Source organism: Megascapheus bottae, chromosome 7 (assembly GCF_031878675.1).
Source record: "Megascapheus bottae isolate mThoBot1 chromosome 7, mThoBot2.hap1, whole genome shotgun sequence".
Classification (NCBI taxonomy): domain Eukaryota; kingdom Metazoa; phylum Chordata; class Mammalia; order Rodentia; family Geomyidae; genus Megascapheus; species Megascapheus bottae.
This window is the reverse complement of record NC_143515.1, coordinates 7,610,700-7,622,499: the sequence shown is the minus strand read 5'-3', so window position 1 is coordinate 7,622,499 and position 11,800 is coordinate 7,610,700. Positions and strand designations below refer to the sequence as shown.

General features: G+C 42.5%; 1 protein-coding gene across 1 annotated transcript in view; it reads right to left on the bottom strand.

Annotated features, from left to right (window-relative positions):
* Positions 1–5,739: 5,739 nt before the first annotated feature.
* Positions 5,740–11,800, bottom strand: part of LOC150060241 (uncharacterized) — a 45,658-nt gene continuing 39,597 nt past the window's right edge. The window contains exons 8-10 of the mRNA XM_090336916.1: positions 11,255–11,427; positions 9,099–9,216; positions 5,740–6,245 (exon numbers count right to left, since the gene is read on the bottom strand). Of these exons, the coding sequence (XP_090193042.1) occupies positions 6,057–6,245; positions 9,099–9,216; positions 11,255–11,427 (480 nt within the window). The 3' untranslated portion in view covers positions 5,740–6,056. The remainder of the gene's footprint in view (positions 6,246–9,098; positions 9,217–11,254; positions 11,428–11,800) is intronic.

Here is an 11,800-nt window from a genome sequence, read left to right as displayed (position 1 = left end):
TTGAACTCAGGGCCTGAGTAGTGTCCTTGGGCTTTATCATGGCGGAGCTCTACCACTTGAAACACACAGCACTTCCAGCTTTTTCTATGTGTGTGGTTCAGAGGAATCAAACTTGGGTCTTTGTGCATGTTAGGCAAGCACTCTACTGCTAGGCCAAACTCCCAGCCCCATGATCTATTATTTATTGTAAACATATATATATATATATATATATATATGTGTGTGTGTGTGTGTGTGTAGAGAGAGGCACAACTTTAAAACAGTTAACATTGCTTCTAAACCTTCATTATCAGCAACACTTTGGGGATATTTGTTAATAACAGAGTATACATTTAATGTGCCAATAGATGAAAAAAACTCCACCATTATCACAGATTTGAAGCTTTACAGCTTGAAGCTTTCCTATGTTTGAATATAAAGTAGATAAGAAGAGAATATTTTTTTCAAAAGATAAAATAGTATATCCTTATAAAGGTAACAAGAGTCATTCTTTTTTTTTCCCTAGTGGTAGAGCTACCACTAGAGCCACAGCACCACTTCCAGCTTCTTCTCTATGTATGTGGTACCCAGGAATCGAACCTTCGTGCATGTTAGGCAAGTGCTCTACCACTAGGCCAAACTCTGGCCCTTTCCTTTTTTTTTTTTTTTTTTTTGCCTGTCCTGGGGCTTGAACTCAGGACCTGAGCACTGTCCTTGGGCTTTCTCAAAGCTAGAGCTCTACCACTTGAGCCATAGAACCACTTCTGGCTTTTTCCATGTATGTGGTAATGAGGAATCAATCCTGGGTCTTCATGTATGCTAGGCAATCATTCTATCGCTGGGCCAAATACCTGGTCCCGAAATAGTCCTTCTTGTGCCTGGCTCTGTGGCTCACATATGTAATCCTAGCTACTCAGGAGACTGATCTATGAGGATCCTGGTTCAAAGCCAGCCCAGGCTTAACCACCAGAAAACTGGAGGTGGTGCTGTGGCTTACGTAGAGCATAACCTTGAGATGAAGAGCTCAGGGACAGCACTAAGGCTCAGAATTAAAGCCCCAAGACTGACCCCTCCCCCCAAAAAAATAAAAAAGGAAAGCAAAAATAGTTCTATTTTATTTTATTTTGCATTCCTCTGTCCCCTCTACCTAAGATCAAGGAAGGTCTCAGTAGAGCTCTGAAATTCAGGATGCATGTCGTCTTGTTTTCAGGCTAGGGCAGCTGTGCCTGCCTGTGATGAGGGCCATCCATGGTATTTGTGTCCCAGGGGCCTATGTACAGAAAGTGGAATGGCTTTCTGTGCTAGGATTGTGGGAGGACCATAGACATGAAAGTAGTCTCTTTCTGCTGGGGAGAAAAAGAGAGACAGACAGACAGACAGGAAGAACTGTCTAGGTTATGATCTTATGTTCACCCATTTTCTGTCAGGTCTGTAAGCTCTCTCTGGGGTGAAGGGTGAAATCCAGCTTCTAACTACTGGGAATGAGGTCTTCTGTTTTGACTTTCTGCTATTGTTATTGCAGTTCTCCAAGTTGTATCTTAAATATTGGGGAAATGCTGCCTAATCTTATTTCACTTTAGAGAGTTTTAGTAATACTGTTTGTTCAAAAATAAAATTTTAGTAAGGAGTATACTGAATTGTATACTTGGTAAAGGTGGGGTCATACTTTTTTCCTTTCATTTATTAGTACATTTTTTTAACTTACATTCCCTTGTGACAATTTCTGTAATATTTTTTCTGTGATACTTTTGTCTGAAATTAAAATATTTCTAATACCCACTTGACAGTGTGCTGCTTTACTTTAAAAGTTCATCAGAATTTAGAAGTAGAATATAGGAAAGCCATGTGCGTGTGTTTGTAAATGGAACAATTACAGCACTTCTTAAGAAAGGGAGGAGGCAACACTCGACTACCCTTCAATGTATCATTGGGACACAGAAGTTATGTTTCACATAACCACATAAATCAATAGCACTTAACGGCTCTGGTCCTGGGTACTGATTTCATTCCAGGAAGCATATCTTAGATTACCTTAAATTAATTTTCTACTGAAAGATTTGAATCAGAGAAGTTACTCAAGTGAACTTCTTAGAGCAGGAACTCCTTAGGACAAAGATGGGACCTCTTCCCCAGAAAGGCTTTCAGAGAGAACGGATCATGTTTCTTTCCAACATTGGGAAGCATAATTGAAAGGTATTTTCTGGCTTTAGTTCTGTTGTGTTCGGGGCCAAAGGACAAATTATAAGATTACTAGATTTAATGATTGAACAACTATGCAGAAACTTCCTTGAGAGTTAGCATGGTCTAGTCCTGGAATACCTTTTTTTTTTTTTTTAGGCCAGTCCTGAGTGGTCAGGGCCTGACCACTGTCCTTGAGCTTTCTCAAGGCTAGAGCCTTGCCATGTCAACTACAGTACCACTTCCAGCATTTTTCTATGTACATGGTACCAAAGAATCGATCCCAGGTCTTTGTGCATGCTAGGCAAGCACTCTACCACTAGGCCAAACTCCTGGCCCTGGAGTCCTTATTCTAAGCAATGCAATGTTTGGTGAGGACTTCACTGCATATCACATTCCCCATAGATGTGACACAGATCTACTCACCTAGAAAGATAGTGCACTTAGAATGGGCTGTTGTTGAATCACAGAAAGGATGAGTAAGATGGGCTACTTTTTAAATATGATTGACTGCAATGTGAGTGAGAGCACTGTTCTGTGGTGGATAGTAATTGGTAAGCACACAAAGATATGTTTTAAAAACTGTTAGAGATTTTTAAAAGTATGGTTGAACTGGATGCCAGTGGTTCAAGCCCATAATTCTAGCTAATTAGGTGGCTGAAATCTGAGGATTACAGTTCTAAGTCATCCCAGACAGGAAAGCCCATAAGTTAACCATCAAAAGCCAGAAGTGGAGTTGTGGCTCAAGTGGTAGAGTGCTAAACTTGAGCAAAAACCTAAAAATACATAGATGATGCCCAGGTCCTGAATTCAAGCCCCAGGATGAGACAGAGAGAGTGGGGGGGAGGGGAAGGGAGAAGAGGAGTGAGGGGAGGGCGACAGAGAGGAAGAGAAACAGTTATGGTACATGGCACAAATATATATACATATATATATCCAAATTAAGCCATATCCATCTTTAACAATCTGCTCTTTTGACTTTATCTCCTGCTGTAGTCTGTCAGGCTACTCAGCATTTTGGAGCCCCCAAATATTTATAGTAATTATAGTCACTTTTTGATATATAGTTGGACAATTGTGTTTGGACTTCTAATTCCTCATCTCATCAAACACATGGTATTCAGGATACATTTACTATGTCCTAGGACAGTCCAGTGAAGTTTACCCTTGTTTCTACTTCATCGGTGATCAAACAATAGAATGAGGCTGGATTGCTCACCTAAGATCACATAGCCAACAGACCAACTGTTCTTCCCTCAATAACACATAGGCTTCTGGCACCAGGTCACAGAACAGATTCATAGATAAGTGATCCTAATTTTGGTTACAACTCTTGAGGCCTTCTTCAATTGTTGGCTAGTGCCTTTTTTTGTAATTAATAAAAGGTTTCCATGATATTTGCCAGATAGAAGATGCATTAATTCACATACATTGATACCCTTTCACATGTCTTGGTCTTACCCTCCCCTCCACCCCCCCCCCCCGTCTTGGTTTTCCCCTTCCCTATCCAATTTCAAATAACCAAATACAAATAAATCCAATATATCAGATAACAAAGTGAGATACTGTAACAATATGAGATAACCAAGGGTCAGCAAAAGAGATGAGAGATAACATAGTACATTAAGGACAACAATCATCATTGTATGGCTTTTGTTTCAATATCCTGGAGGTCTTTTCAATTAGCTTCATACTATATGGCCTTATGTATCAAGATTTTACTCTATTGCAGATCTCTGCTAGTAGAGCCCAAGGTTTCTACTGATTATGACAGATGAGGGGAACCATTGAGCCTAAGTTCCTTTGAGTCTGGCTTACTTCACTTATTACGATTTTTTCTAAGTCTTTCCATTTCCTATCAAATGGGGCGATGTCGTTTTTTCTGACAGCAGCATAGAATTCCATTGTGTGCAAATACCACAACTTGTTGATCCACTCATCAACTGAGGGATATCTAGGTTGGTTCCATATTTTTGCTATGGTGAATAATGCTGCAATGAACATTGTTGTGCTAGTGGATTTAGTATGCCCTAGTTTCTGGATGGTTGGGTAAATGCCAAGTAGTGGAATTGCTGGGTCATAGGGGAGCTCTGTGTTTAGCCTTTTGAGGCACTGCCATATTGCTTTCCATAGTGGTTGAACGAGTTTGCACTCCCACCAACAGTATAGTAGTGATCCCTCGTGGCCACATCCCCTCCAGCATCTGTTGTTATTCGTTTTCCTGATCCTGGCCATTCTAACTGGAGTGAAGTGGAATCTTAGAGTTGTTTTGATTTGCATTTCTTTTATGACCAGAGATGTTGAGCATTTCTTCATGTGTCTGTAGGCCATTTTTGTTTCTTCTTCAGAGAAGACTCTCTTTAAGTCTTTGGCCCATTTTTTAATGGGATCGTTGTTACTTTGGGGATTAATTTTGGAGTGATGGACTTTCCTATATCCACACATAATCCTCAGATCTCAGCCTCCTAAATAATTTGGATTATAGGTATCATGCGCTTATCCCTGCCCTGCAAGGAAGACACTCAACACAATGCTAGCTTAAGCAGGATCCTTTATTCTTCTTCTCCTCCTCCCTTCCTTCCTCTCTCCAGGCCACTATATACAGGCAGTGGGCCAATCTACTCATGCCAGCTTGCTCAGGCCCTCCAATCACGGCTTCACACTCTCCAGTCATGCACCCTTCATGCATCCGGCCAAGCAGAGACCAGGCTTCCGCTAACAATGGCAGCACTCCCCAAAATGGATGCCGGCCTTCATCCGGTCATGCGGCGGATATCCCTGAGTCACCAGCACCGCAGGCGGCCCCACAATAAAAGGGGGACGCAGGTCTCCAGGTCCTGCCACCATGCGGGAGGGGCCAGGCTCCTCACATATAGGCATGAATCATTGGTGCCTGGCTTCTTAGCTTCTCTCACTTTCCCTCATTATCCTGGGGCTTGAATTTTGGACTTAGGTGCTGTCCCTGAGCTCCTTTTTGCTCAAGACTAGCATTCTGCAACTTGAGCCATAGTGCTACTTCTGGCTTTTTCTATTCATTTTGCGGCCCAGGCTGGCTTCAAACCATGTTCCTCACCTCTCAGCCTTCTGAGTAGCTAGGATTATAGGTGTGAGCTACCAGCTCTGAACCTTAGCTTTTTTTTTTTTTTGCCAGTCCTGGGACTTGAATTCAGAGCCTGGGCACTGCCTCTGAATTTCTTTTTGTTCAAAGCTAGCACTCTACCACTTGAACCACAGTGCCACTTTTTCTGTTTATGTGGTACTGAGAAATTGAACCCAGAGCTTCATGCATGCCAGGCAAGCATTCAATCACTAAGCCACATTCCCAGCCTAGCCTTAGCTCTTTTTTTTTTGCATTTTTTATTGTAATTAGTAAAAGGGTTACATGATATTTGCCAGATAGAAGGTGCATTAATTCATGTACATTGATACCCTTTCACATGTCTTGGTACCCATTAGCCTTAGCTCTTATAATGCTTTTTAATTTTTATTTTTTTTTGCCAGTCCTGGTGCTTGAACTCAGGTCCTTGATGCTGTCCTTGAGCTTTTTCAAGGGTAGAGCTCTATCACTTGGGCCACACCAACACATCTAGCTTTTTCTGTGTATGTGCTAGCCAAGGAATCAAACCTAGGGCTTCATGCATGCTAGGCAAGCACTCCTGCTAGTCCAAACTCCCAGTCTCCTCTTTTTTTTTTTTTTTTTTTGCCAGTCCTGGGCTTCAGCTCAGGGCCTGAGCACTGCCCTTGGACTTTCTCAAGGTTAGAGCTCTACCACTTGAGCCTCAGCACCACTTCTGGCTTTTTTCTATGTATGTGGTACCGAGGAATCGAACCTGGGTCTTCGTGCATGCTAGGCAAGCACTTTAACCACTAGGCCAAACTCCCGGCCCCCCAGTCTCCTCTTATAATGCTTTTTGAACCAGTGCCACAAGTGCCGGGGGCATTTTGGTGCCTGTTTTTCGTAGGCCCAGCTCATCACAATCTACATTTGAGATTTCTCGACGTCTGTAGTTTAGTAGTTTCCTCCTCCACTGTGTGCAGAAGGCAGTAACCTCTAACTCTTCTGGATCCAAGGAAGTTGTTCTCAAACCCTGGAGGAGAGAAAGATAATTAAGTATAGTACTAGGGGTTCCTGGGGGGTCCAGGTGCACCTGCACCCCATATCAGGCAATGGGGGCTCTTTCTTACCCTATTTCTCCACATGGAGTCAGGACTACCTTTCTGTTAGCATAGCCCTAAATTTATAGGGATCAAGGAATCATGTCTGTGGAGGACCTCTTGATGGCTTCTAACAACGTGGCCAATTCTTTAAAATCACCTTTCTATTCAATATTCTTGCTCCCCTTGAATCTTGACATATTCAGTTTGTTTTATGCAACATATCGGTGGGTCTTTAGGTGAGCAACTTAGACAGAACCAGAACCTGGTACACACTGGGGGTACACAGTTCCCATGGAGATTGAGGGGTGAGTGATGGCTCTGATCAGCTCAGGCTGCAGGGTGAGTAGAAGTCTGGGCTTTCAGGGTGGGAGAAACATTCCCTTATATGGTAGGCTTAGTTTCAGCTCTTCCACAGGGACCCTTTTTTCCCCTTAGTGCTTTCCAGAGTATATCTAATCGTTGAGTTTAACTGATAAAAAGTTCCTTTAAACTTAAAATGGATATTCTCATTGCATTTTTAGAACTTGCATGCACTAGCAGACTAGACTAGGTCTCTGGCTTCATGTAGTCTATAGCAGTATCCATTGTTAGTGAAGATGCATCTAGATAGGGAAGCTGTTCACCATTTCAGAGGAGATAGAATTTAAAGTCAGGTCTAATGGAAAAAAGCCATGTGTAGGAATATTTGGCAGATGCTGGGGAGAGTTTGGACCTCACTCTGATGAAAGGCACCCATAAAGGACTTAAGCAAGCTCTTCTTTTACACATTCAAACATTGTGTATCTCCATCTTCCATGAAGGATATGCCATCCTGCTATGTGTTGATTTACCCTAACAACAAGAAAACTCAGAACACGCACAACACTGCAACTTTTTTTCAAACCCATTAGAGAGCTGACCATGAAATTCTTTGGCCTCAAGTCTAATAAAAGACAAACATGTCCAAGGAGAGGCAGGAACAGCACTGGTTTGTGTAGGGCAGAGCAGAGGAGGAAGAAAAGGCTGTCCGACTTTTTTTTGTCAGTCTTGGGATTTGAACTCAGGGCCTGCACACTGTCCTTTGGCTCTCTCAAGGCTAGAGCTCTGCCACTTGAGCCACAGCACCACTTATGGCTTTTTCTGTATATGTGGTACTGAGGAATTGATCCTTGGTCTTCCTGCATGCTAAGCAAGCCCTGGTAAACATTTTTTAGCCAACATTTCTAACCAATTGCTCATGTCCGAATGTGTGATGTACACATTATTTGTGAACCATAACACAAGAAAAAAAATCCACATTTTGGGGGCTGGGAGTTTGGTCTAGTGGTAGAGTGCTTGCCTAGCATGCACGAAGACCCAGGTTTGATTCCTCCATATCACATACATAGAAAAAGCCAGAAATGATGCTATGGACAGTGCTCAGGCCCTGAGTTCAAGCCCCAGAACTGGCAAAGAAAAAAGCAATAAAGAAAGAAATTGACATTTGTTTGTAGACTTTGGGCTAGGATGTTACCTGGTCCCTATGAGAAAGAGTCTGCTCAAGATAGCAAACTTGGGGATGTGTCTATATGGTGTGGGCTTTATCAGTCACCACTAACACAACGCAGGAATCTCTGCTCAGTTAGTCTCCCTCAGCCATGGGGACATAAATATAAGGCAATCCTGGCAAACCTAACTCACAGTGATGATAAACACTTGGGATTTATCCAGGTTCACTCCTGACCTGACACACTAAACACCTAGAAGACATGGTTAGAAATCATCCTGCCCATAATGTCAAGTTTCAATAGAAATGCAACTATGAAAATAGAACAAGGCGGCCAGGAAGTGTGGCCTGGTGGTAGAGTACTTGCCTAGCATGCCTGAAGCCCTGGATTCGATTCCACAGAACTACATACACAAAAAAAGCCAGAAGTGGCGCTATGGCTCAAGGGGCTGAGCATTAGCCTTGAGCTAAAAGTGTCCAAGGACAGTGCCAAGGCCCTGGGTTCAAAAACAGAAACAAACCAGAACAAGAAAACCTGTCAGCACTATTTTGGGGAAAGGTTCTAAAAGGGAGGAAAAGGGAAAAGGAGAGTGAGTTCGACTGGAACATATAAATGTGAGGAAAATGTAACAAATGAACCTCCCATGTAACTAAATATATTCAAAGAAAAAAGTAAAAACAGAATAAAACATGAATACATGTTCAAGAGACAAGACAGCTTGAAAAAAATACTCCAACTTATGAGCTCCATGTTGAAATGATCAGACAGGGAAGTAAAAATAACTATGATTAATAGATCCATAACTTTCATGGGAAATAGGCAAATGCAAAAAAATACCGAATCTTAGCAAAGAGATAAAAACTTAAAAATAGACAACAGGGTAACATATTCAGAATGCTTTGGCAGGTTTGTTCAAATATCAGATACAGCTGAAAAAGCAGTCAATGAGATGGAAGGTAGATTGGTGGACGTTAGCCAAACAAAAACACACGGGAGAGCTGGGAGCACGGCAAAGTGGTAGAATGCTTGCCTAGCATGCATGAGCCATTAGGTTCCATTCCTCAGTACCACATATATAGAAAAAAACCAGAAGTGGCGCTGTGGCCCTAGTGGTAGAGCACTAGCCTTGAGTAAAAGAAGCTCAGGGACAGTTCCCAGGCCCTGAGTTTGAGCCCAGGGATTGGCAGACACACATACACACACACACATACACACACACACACAAAGGTTTATAGAAGAAAGCGCTGACTCTGAAAGCTAAGGAAAAAGGAGAGTGTCCTTGTAATGTGTGTCAGGTTCCTGCTCCTGAGCACTCACCCGGAGGCTTGCAGCCTCTGCCGCTCTCACAGTCTTGGAGACAGCTTGGAGGAGCTGCTGTGCATTTTCTACCAGGAGCTCTTCAGAGGACTTGCTTCTCTCCTGGGAGGCCTTTACACTTGGGAGTTTGCAGAAGGTAAAGCAGACCTTACGCCAGGTAAGAAAGCAATCTCAAATAACCAATCCTAGAGAGTGCTTGGGAGGCTAGGAAAGGGAGGCCCATGATTTGAGGCTAGCCTTGGAAGAAAAGTTGGTGAGATGTCCCTTCAACAATACATAGCTTGGCAAAGTGGCTCAAACCTACTTTCCCCTGCCACATGGGATGTGGAATTTGGTGTGTGGCATTTTTTAAATGAAATTATTGTTTTAATACCAAGAAAACATGACTCATAAATTAACAAAACAAAACACATGTTTTATGGAAATAGCTAATGTGAATAGCTCTTTAGTTGCTTAAAATATTCAATAGTTAATGTTAATATCATTGCTATAGACAAAGGAAATAGGAGATTTTGTATAGAAGTAAAACTTTGAAACCAAGATCACACTAATACTTCCTAATAGAATTATGCACCTTGATGGTCTTTCTTTTAAACTAAAGGTGTCTGCATTTTGACAGGTTGGGTTCTGCCACAGCAAATGTAGATGTTATAAGACTTATAAGTTGTAACTGGCAAAATACCTTTAAGATGACGGCTTGATAATTATACCTGCATGAATCACGTTTTTTGTGTTTGTAGAACTGAAGAGTTAAACTCAAGACCCTCCCCTTCTAGAGATGAGGCACTGAACCACTTGTGCTACTTTGCCAACCCTTTTTTAGTGTATTATTATTATTATTAATTGGGTCAGTCGTGGGGCTTGAACTCTAGGGTTACAGGCATGAGCCACCAGCGCCCTGCTTGTGTTAATTGTTTTTGAGCTAGAGTCTTGATTTATGCTCAGGTTGCCCTAGACTGGTTCTATTTATCTTTCCTTCTGTTGCTGAGCTGCCAGGTATGAACTACCACACCCCTTGCCCTCGGGTGAGATGGAGTCGTGAACGTTTACGTCTGTGCTGGCTTCAAACTGCAAATCCCTCATCTCTGCCTCCCAAGTAACTAGAATTTCTTGCTTGAGCCATCACATCTGACAACTGTACCTTTTGTTTGTTTGTTTGGCAGGGTAAATTCCGAGAACTTTGTCATGAAATAGTGTTGTCATGTGTGATCATCATAGAATGTACTTATCCAAACTAACATGGCTGTGTCATCACCAGGTGAAATAATCTTGTGGGACCATCATAGTATATACATTATCCAAAATGTCATTATCTGGCACAGTGTATGCGTGCATGTGTGTGTGTGTGTGTGTGTGTGTGTGCGTGTGTGTGTGTGTGTGTGTGTTGATATTGGTACTTGAATATAGGGCCTTAATCTCTCTCTTGGCTTTTTTGCTTACAGCTGGAGCTCTACCACTTGAATCACACCTCCAGCCCAGCCCAACTTTTGCTGGCTAAATGAAGTTGTAGTGTCCCAGATTTTTCTGCCTGTGTTGGTGTCAAACTTCAATCTTCCATATCTCATCCTCCTGACTCACTAGTATTGCAAGTGTTAGTCATGAGTACCAGGATAGATGAGCACATTTTTAAGAACTGCTTTTTCATTTCAGAGGATTAGTAAGAACACATGGGACTAATGGTCAAAATGTACCCACAGTTACAAGGAAAGGATATTTGTGTTTGTAGATTAACTCTGAAATGGTGTGAGCACAGTGGGTGACTAGAATGAGTGCCCAGGCTTCTGAACGAAGGCAGAACCAGTCAAAACTCTTGGAGTACTGAAAGCAAAAGTACACTGAGCGCTGGTGGCTCACTCCTGTAATCCTAGCTACTCAGGAGGCTGAACTCTGAGGATCACAGCTCAAAGCCAGCCTGGGCAGGAAAGTCCATGAGACTCTTATCTCCAACGAACCACTAAAAAACCAGAAGTGGAGTTGTGGCTTAAAGTTGTAGAATACAGGCCTTGAGTAAAAGAGCCCAGTGAATGTGCCCAAGTCCTGAGTTCAAGGCCTATGACTGACCCCCCAAAAATAAATACAAGAACTATATAAAATGAAACTCCCCTCCACCTCCCCAACAGAGTCCCAAGATGGCGGCCGGCAGCACAATTTCCTACCTGGAGAGGATGTGGAGCTGTCTGCTCATGGTCTGGATCTGTTCAACCACACACAAAAGCTCCTGGGAACACCTTTGATCTATGCAGTTCTTCGCAATAATGCCGATCAGTCTGCTGAAGTGTTGCCCAGAAGCTGCAACTTTCCTAGCAGAAGTAATGAGTTCATCTTTGGTCTATAACAAAGACATGAAAATATTCAAATAGGTAAACAACTGTCTTTGCAAGTGGTCCCCAAGAAATTAGTAGTGAACTATAAATAATGCTTGCCTAAAACTATCCCCAAAGGCACCTAGCTAGATTAATAAGAATCTAAGTGCCAAGATGTCAGGGCCATCCGTGTGTGGGAAGCACTGTGGAGTGCCCTGGCTTGGACAGAGTTAGCATTCGCCAGGTTCAGGAAAGACTGGAGGCTCTGGAAAGGGCCAGGTATGAAGAACATCCATGTAAAAGATGGTCTAGTAGAGCAAAGGTGCAAAAAAAAATCTACAAGTCCTTCCTGTGAACTAGTAATAAATGGTCTGGGGTTCGAATGCCCTTCTTAGGCAG